General features: G+C 42.9%; 1 protein-coding gene across 1 annotated transcript in view; it reads right to left on the bottom strand.

The window, feature by feature from the left end:
- Positions 1-22,826, bottom strand: part of OLFM3 (olfactomedin 3) — a 142,590-nt gene extending 119,764 nt beyond the window's left edge. The window contains exon 1 of the mRNA XM_033151498.1: positions 22,443-22,826. Coding sequence (XP_033007389.1) covers positions 22,443-22,511 — 69 coding nt within the window. The 5' untranslated portion in view covers positions 22,512-22,826. The remainder of the gene's footprint in view (positions 1-22,442) is intronic.
- Between the last annotated feature and the right edge of the window lie 1,098 nt (positions 22,827-23,924).

The following is a 23,924-nucleotide window of genomic DNA, read 5'->3' as shown; positions in this document are numbered from 1 at the left end:
ATGTTTCAGTGCTTCATAGATTGTAGTTTTATGGTCTGAAATATGTTAAGAATGAATGCAATGCTTTTAAATATTTGTGAGCCACCTTGCAGGAGTTACCGGTAATTCTGAAAGGCAGCCTAAAAATAGTGGAATGAATGAATGAATGAATGAATTTCCCTGTTTCTAATGGAACCTTGCTCCAGTAAAGGTATCTAATATTGTGGCATAAATTTTGGGATTGGGCCCTTAATCATCCCAAATTCTCTATCTCATGATAACGCCTTGTGATTAGCACTTTCAATAGTGCAGTGTAAATTAGGAAATACAAATTAATCTCCTAATGGCTATAGGATATGAGTTTCTAAAGTAGAAAAATCAATAGGAGCACTTCAAGGCTCTGATAATGAAACAAATAATAAGATTATGTCTCCCGAGTCTCAGCTGTCTGCTGTTATTCACAACAGCGTGGCACTGCGCTGACATGTAGAAAATTCAGAAAATGACTTTTAAGTGCTTATATTTCCATACCGAAAACTTCATAATATTTCTTCACAGAGAAGTCAATTGCCTATTATTTCTGAATGTTTAAGGCATATCTGAAGGAATTATGAGAACAAAGTTGAAAGTATTTCCAAACCCAGCAAAAATTGTGTTAGTTGCTAGTGAGAATCCAGTGTTAATATATCCTCTTTTGTCATAAATGTCCTTTTAGTGCCTATTCCAAGGCCCCAATCAAAGGCACTAATCGTGGGATTAGGAGCGGGTGGTATTGTGAGTCTCTTGGGCATCTCGATCAGAAGGTTGGTGGTTCGAATCCCCATGCCAGGGTGAGCTCCCATTGCTCTGTCCCAGCTCCTGCCAATCTAGCAGTTCGAAAGCATGCCAGTGCAAATAGATAAATAGGTACCGCTCCAGTGGGAAGGTAAACAGCGTTTCCGTATGCTCTGGTTTCCGTCACAGTGTCCTGTTGCACCAGAAGCGGTTTATTCACACTGGCCACATGACCCGGAAAGCTGTCTGTGGACAAATGTCAGCTTCCTCGGCCTGAAACAAGATGAGCGCCGCAACCCCATAGTCACCTTTGACTGGATTTAACCACCCAGGGGTCCTTTACCTTTTTTTTTTAACCTTTATTCTCCAGCATGGCATCCATGGGCACCATATCACTCCCAGACACCCCTTTGATACTCCCTGCCCTGTTCAGTTTTTTTTTTTTTAAATTGCAATTGGCTTTTCAAAATTGTTATTTGGTTTGGGGTTGTCTCTTTCGGTGGTGAGCATTTCCTGAGTTTTTGCATTTGGGGAGTATGAATGTTTTGCTGGTTTGTGGTGTATGTATGTGTGAGAGAGCACCATCAGTCCCCCCCTCCCTGTGAAATGGGTACATTGTGGTGCCCACTGTGGTTTCTCAGGTTTCCAAATGTGTTGCTGGGACACAGAAAAGGTTGGGAACTCATTATAATATATTTACTGCACATGTGGCAGACTGAGGTAACATGACCCCAATATAGCGGAAGAGACTGAACCCCCATTAGAAGGGTGGCGTTTTTAAAGTTCCACGTTCTGAAACAACTCCCTGTAAATTAGGTGAAACAACAGCAGCACATTAGGAGGAAAGATTCTAGCCCAGCCTAATCTTGGCTGTGTTAGATGTCTACTTGTAGAGAAATTAAAAATCCCCATTAAAAAACATTAACATGTGCTAAAATAAAAATATACAGTTTTCAGGTGTGTTGGTGTCTATGTACATACTTGGTGTCTGCATACTTGAGTGTATTTATTAGGAAAAAGCTACCCGAGTGGCTTTATATATAGTCCTTCAACGTGAAAACTGATTTTTTTTTAGATAGGCCCATTGTTTTTAATCTTCTGTGCCTGGGAAACTACAACCAATCCAGAATGCGGCAGCTACACTGGTGACTGGGAACAGCCACTGAGAACGTATAATACTGGTCCCAAAGGATCTACATCATTCAGCCCAGACACTGAAGTCCAGCTCTGAGGGCCTTCTGGCAGTTCCCTCGCAAAGTTACAGAGAACCAGGCAGGGGGCCTTCTTGGTAATGGTGCCCACCCTGTGGAACGCCCTTCCAACAGATGTTAAGGAAATAAACAACTACATGACTTTTAGAAGGCAGCCCTGTATTGGGAAGTTTTTAATGTGTGATGTCTTGCTGTGTTTTTTATATGTTGTTGGAAGCTGGCAAGAGTGGCTGGGGTGAAGAGTGGACGATGATAATACAATCATCATCATCAAGCATCTGAACAAAACAAATATGCAAATGAAAGAGGAATTCAGCTCTCCTTACACAAAGGAGTAATGACTAGCAGAATCAGTGGTTTATTTTACAGTTTGTAAAGCAATGAAGGGGGGCCTTCTATCAACAAGCTCTCACTGAAATAAAAAGATGTCGAATGCCTGAACAACATGTAGTCTACATTCAGTACCATGGACAGAGACCAGGCTGCTGCTAGTGGGCTCCTGCAAGAGCAAATAAGGATACAGAGAGATTTCCAATGAGTTAGCAACTGCTGCTGCAAAATAATTAAGGGTCTGGTACTACTGTAGAACGCGGGTGGCGCTGTGGGTTAAACCATAGAGCCTAGGGCTTGCCGATCAGAAGGTCGGTGGTTTGAATCTCCACGATGGGGTGAGCTCCCGTTGCTCGGTCCCTGCTCCTGCCAACCTAGCAGTTCGAAAGCATGTCAAAGTGCAAGTAGATAAATAGGTACTGGATCAGCAGGAAGGTAAATTTTCCGTGCGGTGCTCTGGTTCACCAGAAGCGGCGTAGTCATGCTGGCAACATGACCCAGAAGCTGTACACCGGCTCCCTCGACCAGTAAAGCAAGATGAGCGCACAACCCTAGAGTCGTCCACGACTGGACCTAATGCTCAGGGGTCCCTCTACCTTTACCACTGTAGAAAGGCAACTTTCCACATTATAAAACAGCATCACTGTCTGAAGTTTGATTGAATAGCTGGCTGATTATAATGTTTGATGACACTCGTCTTAGTAAATAACAGTTGAAATGAAGTGCTTTGGTTTGGGCTTTTTAAAAGATGAAGGTAGCAAAAATAAATCATGGATCAAAGTACTCCATCTTAACTGGGCTGTGGGTTGTGCTGCTAATGCTCATTTGCGATCAGCCAATTAAATCCAGGCAGAACTCGTTAATATGAGTTATAGAGGACATGTGGTACGGTCAACCCGAAACCCAAAATAAATAAATAACATTTTTTCTTGTTGTTCTTGTTCCAAAACAAATATACTTCTCACCATCTTTGGTGCATTTGAATACTAATAATCAATAATTTCACATCCCCCCCCAAGAGCTTTTGTGTGCATGTCTCTTAAGTTTTCAAAAGGTTTTTTGTATCAGAAGCAGCATTTGATCTTTTTTCAAAAATTGTCATTTTATGGTTGCTTTCTGAAGAATAAGAGCCATTTATCTCAATCTCTCATTCATCTGAGATGGAGGATGTTGATATTAATCCATTAGTGGTTGCAGCACACCAAGCAAAATCTCTTTAGAAGCCTATGCCTTATTCTTAAGTAGATGTTAATTACATACACACTCTCTCTCTCTCTCACACACACACACACACACACTCTTTGTGTGTGGTGTGTGTGTGTGTGTGTCCATTATTGTTATGTCAAGGATAGCAGCAGAACCTGTGTATTAGAGGACAACATAAAGGCAAATATGCAGAGAATAGTATGACATTAGAACAAACCATGCCATGTGTTAGATAACATTTGGTTGTTGTTGTTTTTCTTTTCACATTGGCTTCCACCAATGGCATTCAAATCCTTTAAAAATTTGCACCAGCTTATCTGAAAGGGCATAGTAGGAATACATTCCCAGTGAGTGAAACATCATATCTGGTCACATTATTTAAAGGATTTCCTTCTCCTATAAAAAGCTTGTCTCTGGAGGCCCTACATGCTGCTTGCTATGAAGGTCAGCAAGTTTGGTGAGCACAAGGAATGGGGTCTTCCCAGTGTTGGCTCTTAACAATATGGAACTCTTTCACTAGGGATATATGAATTTCAGCAGCCTTTTTTAAAAAAATAAACCTTAAAACTCCACATGTTCTAGCTGGCTTTTAGTCACTGCTGTTTTAGAAAATTAGTTTCAATCCACTGGTTTTAGATTTTATGCTGGTTTACATATTGTTTCAATTTGTGGTTAATGCTCTTTGGTTGCAAAATCTGTGGGGTTTTAGCTGTGTTTCTAATTTTGTAAGCCACACAGAGAGGACATTGCCCATAAGGCTGTCTAGAAATAGTTCAAATAACCAAGCAAAATAATTATTCTAATTTGAATAGTGAGAGTTCCTTGATTTCTAATATTATTATTTATTGTTACTGAAACAAAAGCTTTAATACATTTCTGACTGAGAAAAAAAGTCTGTTGACTCTGTGTTAGTGTTGTTGTTGGCATGCTCAAGGCAAATTCTGACAAGAACACGCCAACCCATAGCATCTTTCTCTCCCTCAAGCTACATCACTCTCTGCTTCTGAAATGCCCCAAAGTTTCAAACGTAGATTGTTCTGAAGCACGGAAAGGCCGCAGTTCAAGAAATACAACTTCTAAGATGGGCATGGGGAACATGGTTAACTTTGCCTCCAGAAAATCACAGAGCACACACCCCACACCCAAATAAATAAATAAATAAATAAATAAATAAATAAATACCACTGTTTTGAACAGAATTGATGATACCTTACATCTTATTAAACCACCTTGCATCTTATTACAGACTTTTGCTCATTTCCCCTGAATGAATATACAGTTGAATCTCTGCATGTGCAGAAGCGGTCCTCAGGTTGTGGAAACCTTGGGATCCGACCGGACCTCAGGAACAGATCCTGTCCTCAACCGGAGGTACCACTGTAATTTGGGAAGAGGGGAGGAGCAAAACAGGAAAGCTGAGAGAGAGTTAGCTTCAATCATTGTTACGGCCACATTTTCATACACATTCCTGCCATTTGATGGACACCTGGCTAGTAAATCATCATACATGAAAAAGTGCCATATAGCAGTCTGAAGATACAGAGGAATTCTCCTTAAGAGAATCACGTGATGATACATGAATGAGCAAGCATTGGTATAAGTAACTGTAATATGAGCGAACTATTAAGAACTGTTTCCAGAGAGTTGACAGAAACTAAAACAAATGCCCCACAGCCGTTGATGCAATATTAAATAATAATTTGCTATTAAATCTTTTTTATTATTTATGCCAAGGGGGGGAGAACACTTTTTTTAAAAAAAAAGAATTCCCAAATGCACCATAAAAGCCTTTTGAAATTAAAACATTGGTTGTAAAATTACGATGCTAAATGCCCCTGAATGAGTCTAGCCAGCCATGATTCAAGAAAAAGTCATTACCAAGGACAGCACTTGAAGAGATGCCAAGAGCAAGTATATATCTGAAGAGCTGTCCTCGATCGCTGTGGACCTAAATGCAAAGGGCCTCCCTTTCAAGTGCTTTTAAAAAGCATCCTCATGAATTTTTATGTGGAGATGCTTTTATTTATCTGCAAAATGTATTAGTCATTTTTCTACCATCATGGCCCCAGATCTGGACATTTATACATCAGTGGAGTCCTGGAGTCATGAGGCTGCAAAACTACCACAGTCACTTCTACACCATACATTGAAAACACTCTTACACCACTTTAACAGCCACAGCGTCCCTCAAATAATCGTGGGAACTGTTGTCAAGAGACCCCCCCTCGCAGACCTATAATTCTCAGCAACCTTAATGAACTACAATTCCCAGGATTCTCTGGGAGGAGGCTAGTAGAGCTTAGGATACATGGTGTAGATGTGAGCCACCTCAGCAAGAAACTCCTGGGGTAACCTTGCTGCCAGGATTTGCACATATTTTCTGCTCAAAGAATATTGCAGGTTTTGACCTTCTTCACCACATCAGTCCCACACCAGCAGAAAATACCAAAGATCTAAGGCAAGGGTGAGCAGAAGTTAGCTTGGGCTCTCTGTCCAGGGGCATAGCAAGGGGGCGGACCGCCCCATGTTCCATAATGGAGGGGGTGACAAATTATCAAGGAACAATTACTGCCCTACTAGGGCGGTTCATAAAAAACTTCTTTTTTTAATGCCTGCTCCAAAGGCATCTTACTAAACTAGGGATTATATAGCTATATATGAAATTTCATGCATATCGGTTAATACCTTGACCCTCCTCCACCAAAATAGCTGTTTACTTGGCTGTTTTCCTATGTCGTGAAGGCTGAAATTTCAGTTCAGTGGAGCACATACTGTTCCCAACCCTAACCCTGTGGAAAGCCATCTAATTAGACTTTAATTTGATTTTGAGATTTTTTTAGGACGTAATTTAATTATTGTTTGATTTTATACCAATGTTATGTATCTGATGTTAACCACCCTGAGCCCGACTTCGGCCGGGGAGGGCGGGATATAAAAACAAGTTTATTATTATTATTACTTGCTATTATTCCTTTGTAACAAAATATATGAAATAACGTAAAACCATTTTTGCAGGGGGGTGTCAATGGGGGGGGGGGTTGACAAGAATTTTTCCACACTGGGTACCACCTGACCTTCCTACGCCTCTGTCTCTGTCTGAAACTCTGGAGGGCTGCTGCTGGTCACTGTAGACAATATGGTGCTAGATGGACTAAGAGTCTGACTCAATATAAGGCAGCTTCCTAATGACAAATCTCTGGATTATTTGAAGTAGATCAGCATGGATTTCTGTACAAAAAGTACATGCCCAAGGTGCAAAGTTTATCCTTCAAGGACAACGCGATCCCATTCCAAACAAGCAATCCCACTATCCTCAAATGGCCAGATCTGCTGACCACCCATCCTGCCATGTCAATTCAGTTTCTGTTTCCCCTCACTGAACACATAAATGTCATTTTAGTGCTGTCACTCTCCCCAAACCTTCAGGATGGCGCCAGTTAGAAATATGGCAAAATTAAAATGAACATAGAACAAAATACTACATTTCTGCTTGAAAACCGTACCTATCCAAATATGAAACCAAGTATAATTCATGAGATGTGCTCTGCGTTAGCTCTTTTGGAACTTATGGAAACAATTCAAAAGAAAGTCAACACCAACAAGTGCACAATAAGATCCGAAATGTATATTCCGAGCCTTGCTTTGCCAGTGACAGGAAGGGATCACGTGGTGCTCAAAACCCCTTATTCATGAAAGGAGCATACTGTAGATGTGTCTCCAGGCATGCATCAGTGTCACAAAATCTGACATCTTTTCTGGCACCTTGGTTGGCTGTCCCGGCAGAGACTGAATAGACACAGACAGTGAATTCTTTTCTCATGTCTTCCAGTGACCTCTCAAAGTCAGCCATGTGATATGGAGAAGCCTAGAATACACTTTCTCTCACTAAAGTACAACTGTGCATGAATAAAACACTCTCACGTATAACTCTCATGTGCTGCAACACATTGGTGATAGCCATTTTATGGTATTTGCCTACCACCATCTAGTAATGGATGGATTTTAAATGAATGTGTGTGTGTGTGTGTGTGTGTGTGTGTGTGGCCAATGACATGGCTGCTTGTTACATCAGTATTAGGAACACTTCCCTATGCCAAGTCAACTAGCAACAGCCTTCCACCACTCCATACACTCCACCAATGAGCTTTGGCCCTTTCCTATTTAGTCCTTGTACAGATCAGCCTGGCTTCTCTAACAGAAGCAGAGCAGTGTATAGTTAACAGGAAAGATCACGAGAATTTACATCCTGTGACTCCGGAGCTGTCATGGAACTAAATCTAAGGTAGAGATACAGCTTAAACAAAACACCTTAAGTCAAAGGATGCTACAGGTTTCTGTGGGAGGATATAACATGTCGTTCGTTTTGAAACAGCTTCACTTCTTTCTTGTTCATCTCAGCACACAATTCAAACAGCTGGTCTTAGCCTTTAAAACATTTTACAGCTTTGGGCATGGATACCACCCAGAGTGGCTGGGGCAACCCAGTCAGATGGGTGACATATAAGTAAATAAAAAAATAACAAAATTTAAATAGTCACCAATGAAACAACTGCTCTGATGCCCAGCAAAGCAGGCTGAAGCCTAGCCAATGTTTTAAGTAAAGGTAACCTGGTTCCATGCCACTGCCTGTCAGCTAGCGATTCTCTGTGTTAAACTTTTCATGGCCCTCCATATCTGCATGAGACAACCACAAGCATACAAAGCAGCCTTAGAACGACTTCATCTAGATAGCGATGGAGGATAAATTTATTCAGTCTGCATTTTAGAGGAAGCTGGCTTGTTGTACGGATCCTGGACTTATATGTGGATCAGAACACAGTTATAAATCAGACTACACACACCTCCAAATTCTGAAGCTCCAGTTCTAAAAATACACACAAAAATGCATATTTTAAAGGGAATAACTTTTTTGGGGGGGTGCAATGAAAAACCAAGAAACATGCATATTTTAGGGGAAGAAAATATCCACGCAGATTGGGATGGAATAGACCTGTGATTGAATATGTGCGGAAAACAACAACACAGCAAGAGAAAGGAATTAGGCTGATCCACCCATCCTTATATTTATCCCAGAATAGTCTTTTCTGACTGGCAGTTGTGCTACCTGAGATCCTTTCCCCTGTAGATGTCAGGGATTGAACCTGGGACCCTTCCTGCATGACAAACATGTGCTCTGTCCTTGAATCCCTTAACTTCACAGGGCCCCCCCTCTGTCTCCTTGTTCAGCTGCACCACTAGAGACTGTCCCTCAGAGGCTCAGAGTAAGCACTGCCTTCCTCTTTGGTCATGGCATAAGATCTTTACTTACCATGTATCAAATCCCTCCTAACAAGATCACAGGAGACAAACACTGATAAAAAATGGTCTACAACAGGCCTTCTCAAGCTGTGACCCACTAAACCCGACGCAGATCACTAGTCAAATATTGTGATCTATCATACACCATTTTCACGCCCCTCCCCCTGGCAGCAAAAACTATATATATATATATATATATAGAGAGAGAGAGAGAGAGAGAGAGAGAGAGAGAGAGAGATAGAACTCCTAGTGGCTGGTAGACTCTGTTCATGTTATGCAAAGGCACGACAAATATATATATATATATGTATTAGAAATAGGGCAGAGCCAAATTTTGAGGTGCTTTTTATAACATCTTTCTTTGGCTGTGAAAACACACACCTTGCTTGTGATGGGGGGCTTGAAAATTGTCCATAGTGCAGTATGCCACACTCCCCTCTACGCTAAGGTGGAGTACACACTCCTGTTTCCTTTGCACCCAAGCTGCTCCTGGCACTGGTTTGCTGTGAAATGCTGTGTTTTGAGGTGCTTTCCCCCGATCTGTTTTGAAAACATAAAACCATATGAAGACATTCCCACACCCTTTCCGCCCACTAGTGTGGAAAGCAGGCTGCTTGGAAACACGGCCACATATCCAGTAGGATAATGTGGAAATCAAGTCTGAAACACAGATGGGGCATGGAGCAGCGATTTAAGTTGGTAATGTGCAGACAGCCTGACTCTCACTCAGAGTAAGGGCTCCGTGTTGCAAAAAGTGTTGCCCTCACTCAGAACTGGCATTACTTTTTTTTTAAAATAAACTTTATTATTTTAGAAAACATTCAGACAACTAACAAACACAGCAACATTAAAAATAAAATACATTAAGACATAACAAAAAGAAAGAAGAAAAAAGAAGAGGAGGAAGAAGAAGAAAGAGTAGAAGAAGAATAAAGATATTTTCAATATTACTAAGAAAACAATCCAATGCAAAAATCAAAAACAAAGTTTATAACATAATTTCCACAAAATAAAACATTCTTGATGTTAAATAAAAAGACTTCCAATTAAACTCGCTGTTTCTGCTATCCTTTATCAATGTTTGTCGCATAATTATAAGTTTTTCTTTTCATTCCTTTTTATCTCTTTATTAACTCTTATTTAATTTCTCATCTGGTTCAGTCTAATTCTGCTAACAGGAATCTTCCTATACCATTATCCTCCATATAATCCTTAAATAGTTTCCATTCTTTGTGAACTTTTTGTTTTGACTGCTCTCTTACCCTTCCCGTAGTTTTTGCTAGCTGTAGATATTCCAGCATCAAATTTTGCCAATCAGTAGTATTCGGTAATTACAGTGTGGTCACTATAGCCAGATCTGATTGGTTACATGGCATCCTGAATTTATCAGACACATGTGATCCCCGTGAAGGCACAGGGTGGGGGCAGGGAAGGAACATTAATGCAACTGGTAGATTCATCTGTTGTTTGCATTGCAATTACAGAATTACCCCCATGCATATGTTGTAATAGCTGACTTATGAGGATTTTTTAAATCATCAAGGTAATGTGTGACAGTTGCAAATGCTGCATGATAAACATAGCCATAAAAAAAGAATAAAAAGGTAACATTTTAAACTTGTTGGGGTGGAGGAGATGTTTCTCGGGCTCCTGTATTAAAAGATGCTTGTACTGTTGTGTCTGTTTGTCATAGTTAAGTTATTCAGTGGCTGATGGGGGCACAATATTCTGACAAGATGAATTGAAGACACCTATTTTGCAAAACCATCCAGTGCAACCCTGTAAGCCTGTCTTAGCAAGGAGCCACCTGACTCTCAAATAGAATGGTCTCATATGTTATGCGCTGACAACCTAACCAGACATTATCTCATATCGCTCAACACACACGCTCCTACAGCACTGCACAAAATGTTCAGTAGCCAGCAGCACTGTGGCCTCCCTAGCACCCCATTGGGAATGTAAGGCAAACAAGCCAAATTAAAATACATCCACCAGTCTTACTACTTCTGGGCATCTAGACTTCAATGCCTCCATGTTAGCAGTGAGAAATAGGTAAAAACAACCCAATTGCCAATTTTGGTGTGTGGCGGCCATGTTTCTAATAATACCAATAATAACGCTTTATGTAGCATTTTCCAAGCTTCACGTACATTTTTAAAAGATGTAAAAATGAGGGGTTATGGATGTGTTTTGTTTCTGTTATTGTTCTTATTGTGTATTTCTGTTTTGTATTTATATGCCATGGTGGTTCACCCTGAGATCATCATGTGAAGTTTAATCAATAAAATAAAACAAATAATCCCTGGCAACAACCCGGTAAGCAAAGTTGGCATCATTGTTGCCCATACTGCAGATGGAAGGGCTGAGGCTGAGAGAGAAGTACCTATTGATGTAAGAGTCAAACCAGCAACCTCCCAGTCAATAGTACAGGCTCTTACGCACTACGCTACATCAGTTTTCAGTTCTACTTTGCTTAATGAAGGTAATTGTTTCACAGCCATCATAGGGGAGGGCTGGGCGCAAGTTTTTTAAAAAAACTTTTGGCCCAAGAAAAGGTAAAAGGCTTTAGTAATCTCTGGCACCCCATCACTTTCCTTATACTAGGTTCAAACTGAGGCACAAAGCTGAAATGGTTGTAGAGAATGTACTTTGAATACAGAAAGTCTCAGGTCTCCGTGCTGCAAGCCCTAGAAGGAAGGATGGGAAAGCTAAGACTAGGATGAAACTGTGAAGCTCTCTTGTTATTTTTCCTATTGCTACACATTTAAACTATTTATATTTATAATATTGAAGTGTGGGGTTTTTTTGGTATGTTATTATAGTTTTGTTTTGCCATGTTATTAGGAAATGTTACAATTTTACTGTTTTGCCAGGCTGCTATGAAATTGTTACTATTTTACTATTGTTTTGCTAAGTTATACTGACACTGTTACTACGTGACTATCGTTTTGCCAAGTTATTATGAAATTGTCAGCAGGTTACTGTGTTGCCATGCTATTATGAAATTGCTTTTGTCATGTTTTTTTTAAAACACATCCCTGTTACTTTGTTGTAAGCTGTTTTGAGCATGGTTTTTTTTTGGGGGGGGGGGGAGCGGCATACAATTAAAATGAATGAATGAATGGTTCTTGCATGAGACTAGGACGCAAGCCTGCCATTTAGAGTAGTTGATGACACTGGTCTGATTTCATACCTTTAAGTACCTGTATGAGTTTTAATACTGGCAGCCCTATATAGGGAAGTTTTTTTATGATGGATGTTTGACTGTTTTGGATATTATAATAGCACAATGTTGAATCCCACTCCATGGTGTTAAACGGGCACAGACTTTGTCAAGCATCTACCCATATGTTTATCATGGTATGTTTGCCTATAGGTCCCATTATTCAAGTTCTGCTACTCAAGATCTGAGCAGGGAACTTGCTAAGCAGTTCTGAGTAAAGAAAAAAAAAGCATGTACACCATTCCTCTGCATTAATATTCACCCCTACAAACAAACTGCAAGATAACAGCCTCACTTAATCACTACGATAGGAAGCTGGAACAATCTAGTGTCACAGACCATCATTGCTTGGTTTAGGGGAAATGAGACTTTTATTTCCCCAAAGACAAATCTTACTTTGTTATTTTCTGGCCTTAAAACCCCCAAATCACATTGTCACACATTTTATATCAGTTTGCTCATAGATCTGCTCTATTTGATTATACTTAGTACACTAACAGTGCAGTCCTATACTCAGAAGCAAGTTCTATGAAATGCAATGGGTTCTATTCCAGGTAAATGGGTAACTGGGAGAACGATTCACTGTGCAAAGTAGGTCTACATAAAAGTGCACAGGATTGCCCTGCATGTCATGGTTTATTCCAGACCTGTACACTTTATGACTCACCAGGCCAAATGCTGTCCAAAAGCCATTTATTTATTTAGTGTTCTTGTATACTGCTAGGGAAAAAGCTGCAGTTCAGAGGGTCCCAGGTTCAATCTCTGGTGTCAGGCTTCAGGGAATCGGCTCCCCCCCCCCAGCAGTAGATAAACAGATCAAACAAAACGAAAGTCTTACCTGTTAGTTTCTTTAATAAACACAGTGAGAGACAAAAGAAAGTGTCTCCCCAGAATGGCGGTGCTCCCAATTAAGGCTCACCCCCCTGTCCCTATTAAACTAAATCACTCCTACATCTTGTCACCTGAGCTTGTACCATCTGCGCTTTCTGTTCTGAGACTTTCTGAGCTCTTCTCAACCTTGAGGAGGGCGGTTGAGGAACGCTGTCCAACGACTGTGAATCTGTTAACCCTCTCTCTCCCAGTGTTTCTTCTTCTAGCTGTTCCCCATCCAGTATATCCCAGCTTCTGCCTTCTGAAATATGCCCCTCTGCAAACCACTGTCCCAAATCTACACTGTCCTCCTGTTCCTGGGAAGATTCAGGATCAGGGGGAGGGGGTGGCTCCCACTAATCCTCCTCAGTGCAGCCCTCCTCAGCATGGTCCCTGACACCTGGCAGGTCCAGCTAGGATTAAAACTCTTGGTTTGAAGCTCTGGAGAGCCTCTGCCAGTCAGTGTGGACAATTCTAAGCTAGCTAGACTCAGTACAAGGCTGCTCCTCATATTCCCTTACTCAAAGAAGCTAATGACACACATAGCCCTGAAACATTCTATCTGCATGTTGTTGTTGTTGGACTGCAACTTCTATCAGCCTGAAAGAACATGGCCAATGGTCAGGGATGATGGAAGATGCAGTCCAATAACATCTGGGGAGTCAAAGTTTCCCACCCTTGTTTTAAAGGAACAGTACTAGATGTGGTCAAAGATGCAAAGATGTATGCACACTGAAATAAATAGGAGCTATACAAGATCTGCTAGTTATCTGAGTTGACTCGCTCATGTTAAACAAGCCTATGGAGGCTTATGCAAGTTCAATTAACTCTGATAACTAGCAGAACTCTTGCATGGCTCCTATTTATTTCTGTGTGTACAAATGGTTGCCTGTCTTACTAATGTATGTAAGGGAAGTCCCATAGAGGCACCATTTAGGGAGAAGAGAGAGGTCAGCTCCCATTCACTGTGTTTCAGACCATGGTGTGGTTATTCCTCAGAAGAACCTAACATCAGATCCTTATGAAGCATACAAACAACCACAGCAAAGTATCTTAAATGCATGGGGTTGGTTTCAGGCTAGGTCAATTAAATTTAGGTTCCATTCAGACATGCTTGGTATGACTCATATCCCATTGACTTTCAGTGGGATCCCAGTTCAACTAATTTAGTCTGGATCCAAGGTGATCCAAAGCTTTTCGTAATGCAATCCTGTCCATATCTAAGACCATATCCAAGCCACTCAAAGGCTTTTTTGCAATGTAATCTCAACTGTTTTGAAACTTGCTGAGAGTCCTGGCCTTCCTCCAGGCAATCAAAGCAGATTTGGAAAGCCAACTGTGATAGAAACAGAAATGTAAAATTAAACCTTTCAGGGTCATCAACCGTGAGTCATGTGTTCCACCAACATGGGAAGCTGATGGGTCAGGTGAGACTGAAAGAGGCAAAGCTGGTGGCTAGCTCTGGTTTAGGACATTGGGCCATGCTAATCCAAATACTATGCACTTGGGTTCTTAACTGCACCTAGCAGTTAATGCAGGAATACATTCAAGATATGTCAACACTGGAGCAACTGCCAGGGTTTATAGTCTGGCCTGGAAAGTCAATCTCAAAACTCCATTAATTCAGTTTGTGCATCCACCCATCTTAAGGGGCCAGTAACTTTCAGAAAAGGGTAAAGTTTGGAGTTGTGGTGACTTCATTAAGGAATGTTCCTCAGGGACTTCCTATTCCTTGAAGAAGTCTAAAGCATCTTTCTCAAGAGTCTGAGGGGTAGCAGTACTTCCCTGAGATACAGGGGGCAGTGTGTAGAATCTAGGGTGAGCTTCCCTATTCAGGAAAGACCGGAGAGTAAATTTAACTTTTCCTTGGAAAGCACTAGCTTTGGGGGCTCCACCTCCAAAGGCTCTCCAAACGGAGCCAGCGTGGTGTAGTGGTTAAGAGCGGTGGACTCGTAATCTGACGAACCGGGTTCGCTTCCCCGCTCCTCCACATGAAGTTGCTGGGTGACCTTGGGCTAGTAACACTTCTCTGAAGCCTCTCAGCCTCACTCACCTCAAAGAGTGTTTGTTGTGAGGGAGGGAGGGAGGGAGGGAAGGGAGATTGTTAGCCGCTTTGAGACTCCTTAAGGGGAGTGAAAGGCGGGATATCAAGTCCAAACTTCTCCTCCTCCTCCTCGGGTCTACCCTGTACAGTGGTACCTCTGGTTATGTACTTAATTTGTTCTGGAGGTCCAGTCTTAACATGAAACTGTTCTTAACCTGAAGCACCACTTTAGCTAATGGGGCCTCCCGCTGCCACTGCGCTGCCACAGCATGATTTCTGTTCTTATCCTGAAGCAAAGTCTTAACCTGAAGCGTTATTTCTGGGATAGCGGAGTATGTAACCTGAAGCGTATGTAACCTGAAGCGTATGTAACCCAAGGTACCACTGTACATTCATTGAGCCATAAATAAAACTTGAAGTGGCACTACTCATAAAAACTAAAGACATGGAGTAGATTTCACATGCCCATGCACACACCACTATGGAAGGGAAGGGGCCGCTGCATGCTCATTTGTTTTCTCTCAGTGAGAAAAGGTGTGGACTGGACCCAGAGAAAAATGAGAGTGACTGTAAAGATGGGGAGAGGTGCCTGCCCACTAAAGATCTCTTGCAAGGCTCCCTCTGAAACCTGGAGCTGGTCCTGTTTCCAGGGCAGGGTTTTGCCATGTGCCTCGGAAGTCCCTAGCTACTAGTGCCCAGATTAATATTTTGCAAAGAAGGCTAACACCTAGTCCAGGAACTTTGGAGGCATTACAGCGTTGCATAATGAAGAGGTGCAGGCCTCGTTCATTCACTTCAAAGGAAGCTATGTCTCTGTACACACACATCCACTTGTGTACATGCAATAACGCTTCGAATGAAATGCATGGAAAACCTCTTGCAGGCAGAGGAATCCCATGTAAGCACTGGAAAACTCCTCACTTTCAAGGGATCTCTGGGCTGGGAAGACTGTAATAACCCTTCTACATGGCAACGTTTCCCTTCACAGCTTGGTGTTACTCAACTTAGAAACATTTCCTTCTGTTTGCCCAGAGTGACGAATTGGTTATGATTGAATGATGGCTTGCCTTGAGTGATCTCCGTAGCTCAAGCCTACCTACGTACTGTACCAAGGTCAGAAGTAGCATTCTGCTTTCCGAAAAATAGCACAGAGATGCCATCTAGCAGTGACACTTAGGAATTTCCAGATCTTGAACATTTCCTTCCTTCAATATATATCAAATCATTGTGTAAAAGACTAGCATCCCCACCTCCAATCTCAGTATCCCACCCCCTCCAGTATCTCAACAGCATGTAGAGGAGGGGGGAAAGTCCCTGAAGTGCATCATCAAATGAGAAATATATATACTTCCATATATATTATTCTAAAAATGGAAATTCTAATCAGACGCTAATTAATACACACTGCATTTCAGCTGGAGTATCGAAATAAAACCGGTGCGCATTCATCAGCATTAAAAAAAACCTGCAGAATTAATTAGTGCTTCTTTTTCATTAATGTCTAAGTGCAGTCAATAGTCTGCTGTGCTGAAATAGGTGATTTAACCGAGCCCTGAAATCACACCTCTCTAGGAAATAAGTTAACTCAATAAAAATGGAGCCAGTGTGCAAGGACCTTAATTAGGGTCCCCCCCCCCGCACCCGCCCCTGTAACATAGATCACCATGAGGTGGCGATACACAAACACTTTCCTACTGTTAACCTTAAAGGACCCAAAGCTTTGCCAGCACTGAAGCATTTAGATGCCTTATTCTGCTGACTTCTTGGAAATTATTGCAGGATTCTAAGAATCCAGCCGATGCCTCTTGATGAATAACAACGATGGATTCTGAGTGATGATTTTGTGTACCTTCTTGATGCACCTTCAAAGAGCAATGCCACCCAACAAAGAGCACACATTCTCTGATGTGACACGCATCTGGGTAAGGCTGCAAGTGGATTATGTCAGGCAGTGAGTTAGGCATAGATACTATTTGCAGATAAGTGCAAGTTTATCTGATGATCTGACACTGACTTTGGGGGATTTGTGTATCACCGTCACTACTTTCCCTTATCTCCCACGGTGCTGTAAAGTATTGTTATGAGTATAGGAGGCGGGGGTGGGGTGGGGGCTTGAGAGAGGCTGTATGCGAGATCCTTCTAACCCTTGGATCCAGTAAGTGTCAAAATGTAAACCAGACAGTGTTAGAAACTCAGATATGTAAGATAGGTGCCAAATAGCTCCTTAAACCCAGTTTACAATCACCAAAACGGAATGTTGTTGGGGGCAAAATGGCTCCAAAGTCCTTATTTTTCAAATGACGGACTGACTGTGATTGATTCTCAGTTAAACATATGGTTAGTTCAGTTTACAACCTTGAGCTAGGTTGAGAGCTTTGAGGACTTAAAGGAGAAAAGTCTCTTGATCCAGGGGCAGTTGGAATATTGCCCCCCCCCCCATTCCAACCTCTTTTTCTTAATGGTGACTGCTCCTGCTCAGGCTGCACAGAAAGAAAGCATTTTGGTTCCAGAAATCCATTCCGGTTTTCCAGATAAAATACAATCGATAGAATTACACAGGATGGGGTATTAGTGTACAAAAACAGTCCAGATCTAACAATCTCCAGGCATTCACCTTCAAATGGTGGAGATATCAGGTGCTATCCTGGCTCCAAGGCACCTTCACTTGGTTGCACGTGGTTGAAAGCCAGGTGCCAGGCTAATTTCGAACACTGAAGCCAGGCTATATTCCTATGCTGAAATGAAGGGCAATTAAGAGAACAAAGCAAAGGGGACTCCGTGCGAGGTGGGAAATGGGTTTGGCCCCTCCCTCAACTCAGAGAGAGTTAGAAGGAGAAAGTCTGAGTTGAGAGTTTGCAGGGATGTGAGAGTCAGAGCAACATCTGAGGCCAGTTTGATTTCTGTTTGAATCCCAGGTTGTGGCCCAGGTTGTATATATGTGTAAATAAACCATGTATCATAAAGACACCACAGTCTCCACTGTGTCTCATTGCAAAAGGAAACACAAACTCTGGTTTAGCACCTGGAATCTTGCACTGCTCAGAGATTGGAGCAGCATGCAACAGTATAATAACTCTAAAGGGAGAAGAGTTGCACCCAAGAAAAGAACGTGATTTGATCAGCACTGCTGACTTAAAAAGAAAGAAAGAAAGAAAGAAAGAAAGACAAACTCTTTCTCAACTCTGTCCATCTGACGTCTGAGATGTCTCTCTTGGAAACTCACTGGAAAACCTGCATTCACAAATTCAATAAGAAACTTGAGAAAGGCATTTTGCTTCAAGAAGCTTGCAAATTACATATATACCTAGGTTTCCTGCATTGCATGGGGTGGACTGGATGATCCTCGGGGTCCCTTCCAATGCTACACTTCTATGATTCTATGTACGGTTTAGAAAATTCCAGGAGAGCTATGTTAAAGTGGAAACTTTAATCTCAGAGAATCTTATTTCTGTATTAGAATTTCGTTTCACCATTTGCATCCAGAAGGATACTCAAGGCACGATGTTCAGACTGATATTCCCCTTCTGCCATGTTAAAATAGTTTTCACCCAAGTCTTTTATTGATATCCCCCTAAATCCCCTTGTGTACAGAAGGGGAAGTCATTGCCATCACCTCCGGGTAGCAAGAAAATGCTACCACAAAGGTTTGAAACAGTCAGAAAAGTTTGTCCTGACCTCCCACTTCCAGTCTCACTTTTGGCTCATCGATACAGGTGGCTTACTAACATAGATGTGGAGACTTTTTGCCAATGGCCACACTAGACATTGCAAGAGAAATGTTAAACAAACAAATAGTCTCTTCTGTAGATGGGTTTATTTATTCTTACCAGATAAGAATACATTTTCATTGTTATATTTTCCTATATAGGTTTAAAAAATTCTTTTAGAAGGTGATGCATGTAAGTTTGCATGATAATTCAATATGCTGAGAGGGTCTCTAATGAATGTATATTTAACTTATTCCAGCTGAAGAAGAATTTTCGAAACAGGGCCCTGTCCTGGTGTATATACTTCATCTGGCGTATAAACTTCTATAAATAAATCCATCTACAGAAGAGATTATTTGAAAAAAAATTGTATCATTTTGAACTATTAGCCAGTATTATTTTACTTCTGTGGCCTGAGTTCTTGCCCTTCTACTATTTCCGTGTGAGCTTCAATCAAGAACTCCAACTTCTTTAGTTAAATAAACAAATAAACGCAGCTGCAGGAGGCTGCCCTTGGGGTGCAGATGTGGCAGGTAGAAAGAATCTAGCACTTCTCCTCCAGCTTTTCAGCTCAAAATGGCAAAAGCTGGTTATTCACTTGTGGGGAGGGGGGAGAGCTAGTCTCTTTTCCACTGTGGGTGCAAAAGTAGCAGAGAGGAGGCAATTTTTAGTACCCCCCCCTCAAAAAAAACCATGCAGTGAAGCAGTCCCTCCCTCCACCACTCCTCTGCATAAGCCTGCAACCTGCAATAGTAACTGATTTTCAGTTAAAAATAAAACATTGGGAGACTGTTCCATGCATGCCGATACTGACCTTGGGTTTTGCTGAAACAAACAAACAAACAAACCTGATCTGACTGCATCTTGAATCTACTGGTGTTCTGCACAGATCAGGTCACACCTGCTCCTCTCCTAACTGTTGCAGTTCCTTTGTTTTTTCTGGCCTCCTCTCCCTCCCTCTCCATTATATATATGGGGGGTGGGGAATGGGGAGCAAAAGACTTCCTGGCCACTTAATTTGTTTGATGAAATGGGCTGTAGCTCCTGAAAGCTCATGCTAAAATAACTATATCAATTTCAAGATGCCACAGAACTCTTGAGGTTGGGGTTTTGTTGTTGTTTACTAAAACATACTCGGCACAGTTTCTAGAGGTAACTTTCGAACACTTGGTTCTGCCCTAACTCTCAAACCTCTTATTCCGGAGCAATCCTGTACCTTGCTGTTTATTCTTATTCACAACACTTTTAGAAAATATTGATTTGCTGCCTGAAGAACTGTGTGAAATAGAAAACATTAAGTGCCATTTTACAGGTGACGAAAGTGAGGACAACCATCTGTACTGGGCATTTAAGCTCTTCCCCCCTTTCCTTTCATTTTTTGGGGGGGGGCATCTTATCAGAAACACACTTGACATTATTAATATCAGCATCAGCATCATTAGCATTTCACCTTTTACGTATGTCGCTAACAACAGCAAACATAAAGAAGTTTTTCAAACAGTTCAGGGGAAAACCTAAAGATAACTTTAAAAACAAGACAAGACAAACACACCAGCTCACTGTGGAACCTCTCCAAAGAAAAGAAGTTTATGTTTGTGGCCCAACAACTAATCTTCTAAGGTGGGGGGGGGGGGCGGAATCCAGTCCAGTTTTGCCTCTAACTCTTCTTTTAAAGGAACACATTGATTGGAAGGAAAATAGGGTGGCTTTCTTCCATATATTATAGAGATGTAACTCAACACAGGCATCTGAGAAGCTGTGAGCACAATTTCTGTCCGTTCACCTGGCAGCTAAGGCTATTGATAAAATGCTCACCAGGTTGGAATCCCTAAACTCTTTTTCAGTATACCAAGACTCAGCACACACGAAGAGATCCTAAAAGTACAACTAGAGAAAGTACCATCAAGACAATCCTGATCTGCTCTCCTTTTTAACCTTAAACATAGAATGTATAAATAGTCACTTTTATCAAAACTGTTTCTACAAATTGCTGGTCCGCAAAAGGACTCCAAGCTTTCATAAAATCAGCACTACTGCAAACACACATTTTCAACAAGAAATGTTTGCGTTGTATTTACAATTCATAGCTTTTCCCCCATGCCCCCATACCTAAATTGTGTTTCCCCCAGTAAACCAATCTGAAGTTTCAGCTCAATCACCAGTTTGAAGATTGTTTCTATATTTAAGCTGAACACCCTAGATTACATGCTTTTGATGTGAGCAATTCTGACATCCATCAAAACACAAAATGCTGTTTACAAGCCCCGAAAATAGTCCACACTCCTTGTTTGGCACTTCAGTGCCTCCGTAAAGCATTCACCGGCATGCAGTGTGGAGACCACACACACCACAGAGGGCCCACAATGGGTATTTTATATCAGCAAATAGATATCAAGTCATCCAAAGGTGGCACACAATGCAAATCTTCCACTCCGAGGCTTCAGGTTTGTGCTGAGCAGCACATGCAGTCGCCAGGCCTGCTGGACTTCACTCATCTCTTACTAATGGCTTTCGACAAGTCTCATTTTCAAGGTCTGATGGAATGGTTTTTCAAATTCCCAGCCCAAGCAAGGCGGCATCGGGTTTTTTTTTCTGTTTTAAGGGGCTGTCATTCAACTGCAGAGCAAAGCTTATTTGCTCTCACAAATGTAACTGGGGGGGAAATAATGGTGATGATGATGCTTCTCTGCAACCTGGGGGCAATTGCAATTGCACATGACTAGTGGAAGGGAGAAGCCCAACCTTCCCCCCCTTCCTTTTCTGCAATATAAAGGCACGTGCCTCTATTCTTCCTCTGGAGGGATGCTTCTCCCCATGATTCCAAAGGGCTACAGATTTTATGCATCCCCTGATCGCTAGGAATAAACCCATCCCTTGTCCACGGCTAGGCTGTTCTGGTGTCATTTCCAGCTAAGACTGGGACAGCTTCCAGAGTTCAACAGATAAGACATTGTCCATGGGGAAAGTCGATCGCAGCATTCCTGGTGTTCTAACCTATATCCACCACCCGTCTCCTTTCCATGTGGGTGATTGTCAACAAAACTTGTATAGTAAGATTTGGGGGAGGTGGAGGGAGAGGGAGGGGTACCCAACAACACAACCAGAGCAAGTCATCCAGGAAGAAAGGGTGCAATCCAACATCAGCCGTATTCACGGGAGACCCTCTGAATTCAAGGGGCTTACTTCAAGGGGTCTCCTCTGAGCAGGATTTGGCTGGGTACCACCCAGTGTCCGCTTTGTTATTAGACTGGATAGGGTGTGTGTGTAAGAGAGGGGGGGGGAGAAAGAGAGGGAGCTCATCCTCATCCTTCCAACTGTTTGGGGGAAGCCAGCCTGCAGTGCCCCTCTGCTGTTTGTCTTATTGACCACTTTCCAACATTGCAAGGTGAACGTGCGCGTGCACACACTCACACACACACACTGCCTTTTCAAACAAGACGGGGGGGGGGGGAAAGCAGCCCAGGCTGTGTTTGCGGAAAGCCCCACTCCATCCATCCCCTCCCCTTCTGGCAAAAACTACAGCGCACCCATGGCTAGGAAGACAAAAAGGATGCGCTGGAAAGCAAAGAAGCAGGAATACTACAGACACACACACAATCCCCTTCCGACCCGCCACCTCTCCCCCAAATCCCCCATTGCCTGCCCCATTAAAACAGTGGGGGTATTATTATTATTATTATTATTATTATTATTTTAAGAACTTAAGGAAATATCACAGGAAGGAGGTCAACTAGTAGTTCCAGAGGCGAGAAAGAGAGCAGGCAATGTTTGCGGAGGGTCCTTCCTCCTGCATCTCCTACCTTGGAAGGATCCAAGCCGGCCAAGAGAGCCACGAGCAAGAGGTTGAGGATGCTGGCGGAGGGCTGCATGCTGCTCCCGGGGCTGCTGGGCTGCTGCTGCTGTCCCTCTTCCTCTTCTTCTTCTTCTCCTCCTCCTCCTCCCTGCTCAGCCTCTCCTTCATCAGTCACTGCAGGGACCCCTCTCGTCAGTGCCACTTTCTGCACGCCCGCCTGCCACAGCCAGGAGAAGGCGGCAGCGGGAGGCGGCAGCAGCAGCAGCAGCAGCAGCAGCAGCAGCCCGGGGGACGCTCATTCATTCCGCAGGCATCCTTCTCGGAGCAAGGAGGGAGCGCGGCGGCGGCGGGAGGGGGCGCCCAGTCCAGGCGGAGGGAGAGGGAGAGGGAGAGCCAGCCGGCGAGAGGGCAGGGAGAAGCGGGCGGGCCGCGTCGCGCACGCCCCGCCGCCACAGCCGCCTCCCTCCGCCGTCACAGCGGCCAGCCCACCCTGCGAGGGGGGGAAAGGCGGGAGAAGAAAAGTTTGCCGGTCCCCTCCTGACTCCGAAGAGCGCGGAGCGAGGCGGGCGCTGCGCAGGGCTGGCCGGCGGATGTGACATCACCGCGCCCTGGGGGTGGGGGCGGGGGTGGGGGTCAGGGAGGCGTCCGGTCAGCGGTCAGAGGCCGTGGTTAGTGGGGGGGGGTGCAGAGGGAAGGTGTGTGGGGTGGGCGCTGAGGGGTCAGCCCTGACTTCTTAGCCCATGCGCAACCCCGCCGGTGTCTCTTCTGGAAACCTCGAGGTGCCCTCCAACATTTCTCCCATGAAAATAGGGATGTTCTAAGGAAAAGTTACAGGTAGGTAGGTATCTGAAGAAGTGTGCATGCACACGAAAGCTCATACCTAGAACAAACTTAGTTGGTCTCTTAAGGTGCTGCTGGAAGGAATTTTTTAATTTTTAATTTTGTTTTGACTAAGGAAAAGTGTTGGTCTGCCATAGTCAAAACAAAAACAAACTACTAGCCTTGTTGGTCTGCCATAGTCAAAACAAAAACAAACAAAATCCTTCCAGTAGCACCTTAGTGTGCATGCACAGGAAAGCTCATACCAAGAACAAACTCAGTTGGCCTCTAAGGTGCTACTGGAAGGATTTTTTTAATTTTTTTATTTTGTTTTGAATCAGGAAAAGTGGGACATTCTGGGATCAAGTCAGAAAACTGGATGGCTTCTGCGGATCCAGAACTCCCTAGAAAATAGGGACCCTTGGAGGGTCCATACCCTCCAACATCTCCCCGATGAAAATAAGGATGTCCTATTCCATACCCTCCAACATTTCTCCCATGAAAATAGGGACGTCCAATTCCATACCCTCCCAAGATTTCTCCAGTGAAAATAGGAACATCCTATATTCCATCCCCTCCAACATTTCGCCCAGGAAAACAGGGACATCCTTTGTTGTTGTTGTTTTATTCATACCCCGCCCATCTGACTGGGTTGCCGCAGCCAGTCCAG

Source organism: Lacerta agilis, chromosome 6 (genome assembly GCF_009819535.1).
Source record: "Lacerta agilis isolate rLacAgi1 chromosome 6, rLacAgi1.pri, whole genome shotgun sequence".
In the NCBI taxonomy this organism is placed as follows: Eukaryota; Metazoa; Chordata; class Lepidosauria; order Squamata; family Lacertidae; genus Lacerta; species Lacerta agilis.
The sequence above is the reverse complement of the archived record's forward strand: the minus strand, read 5'-3'. Positions and strand labels throughout refer to the sequence as shown.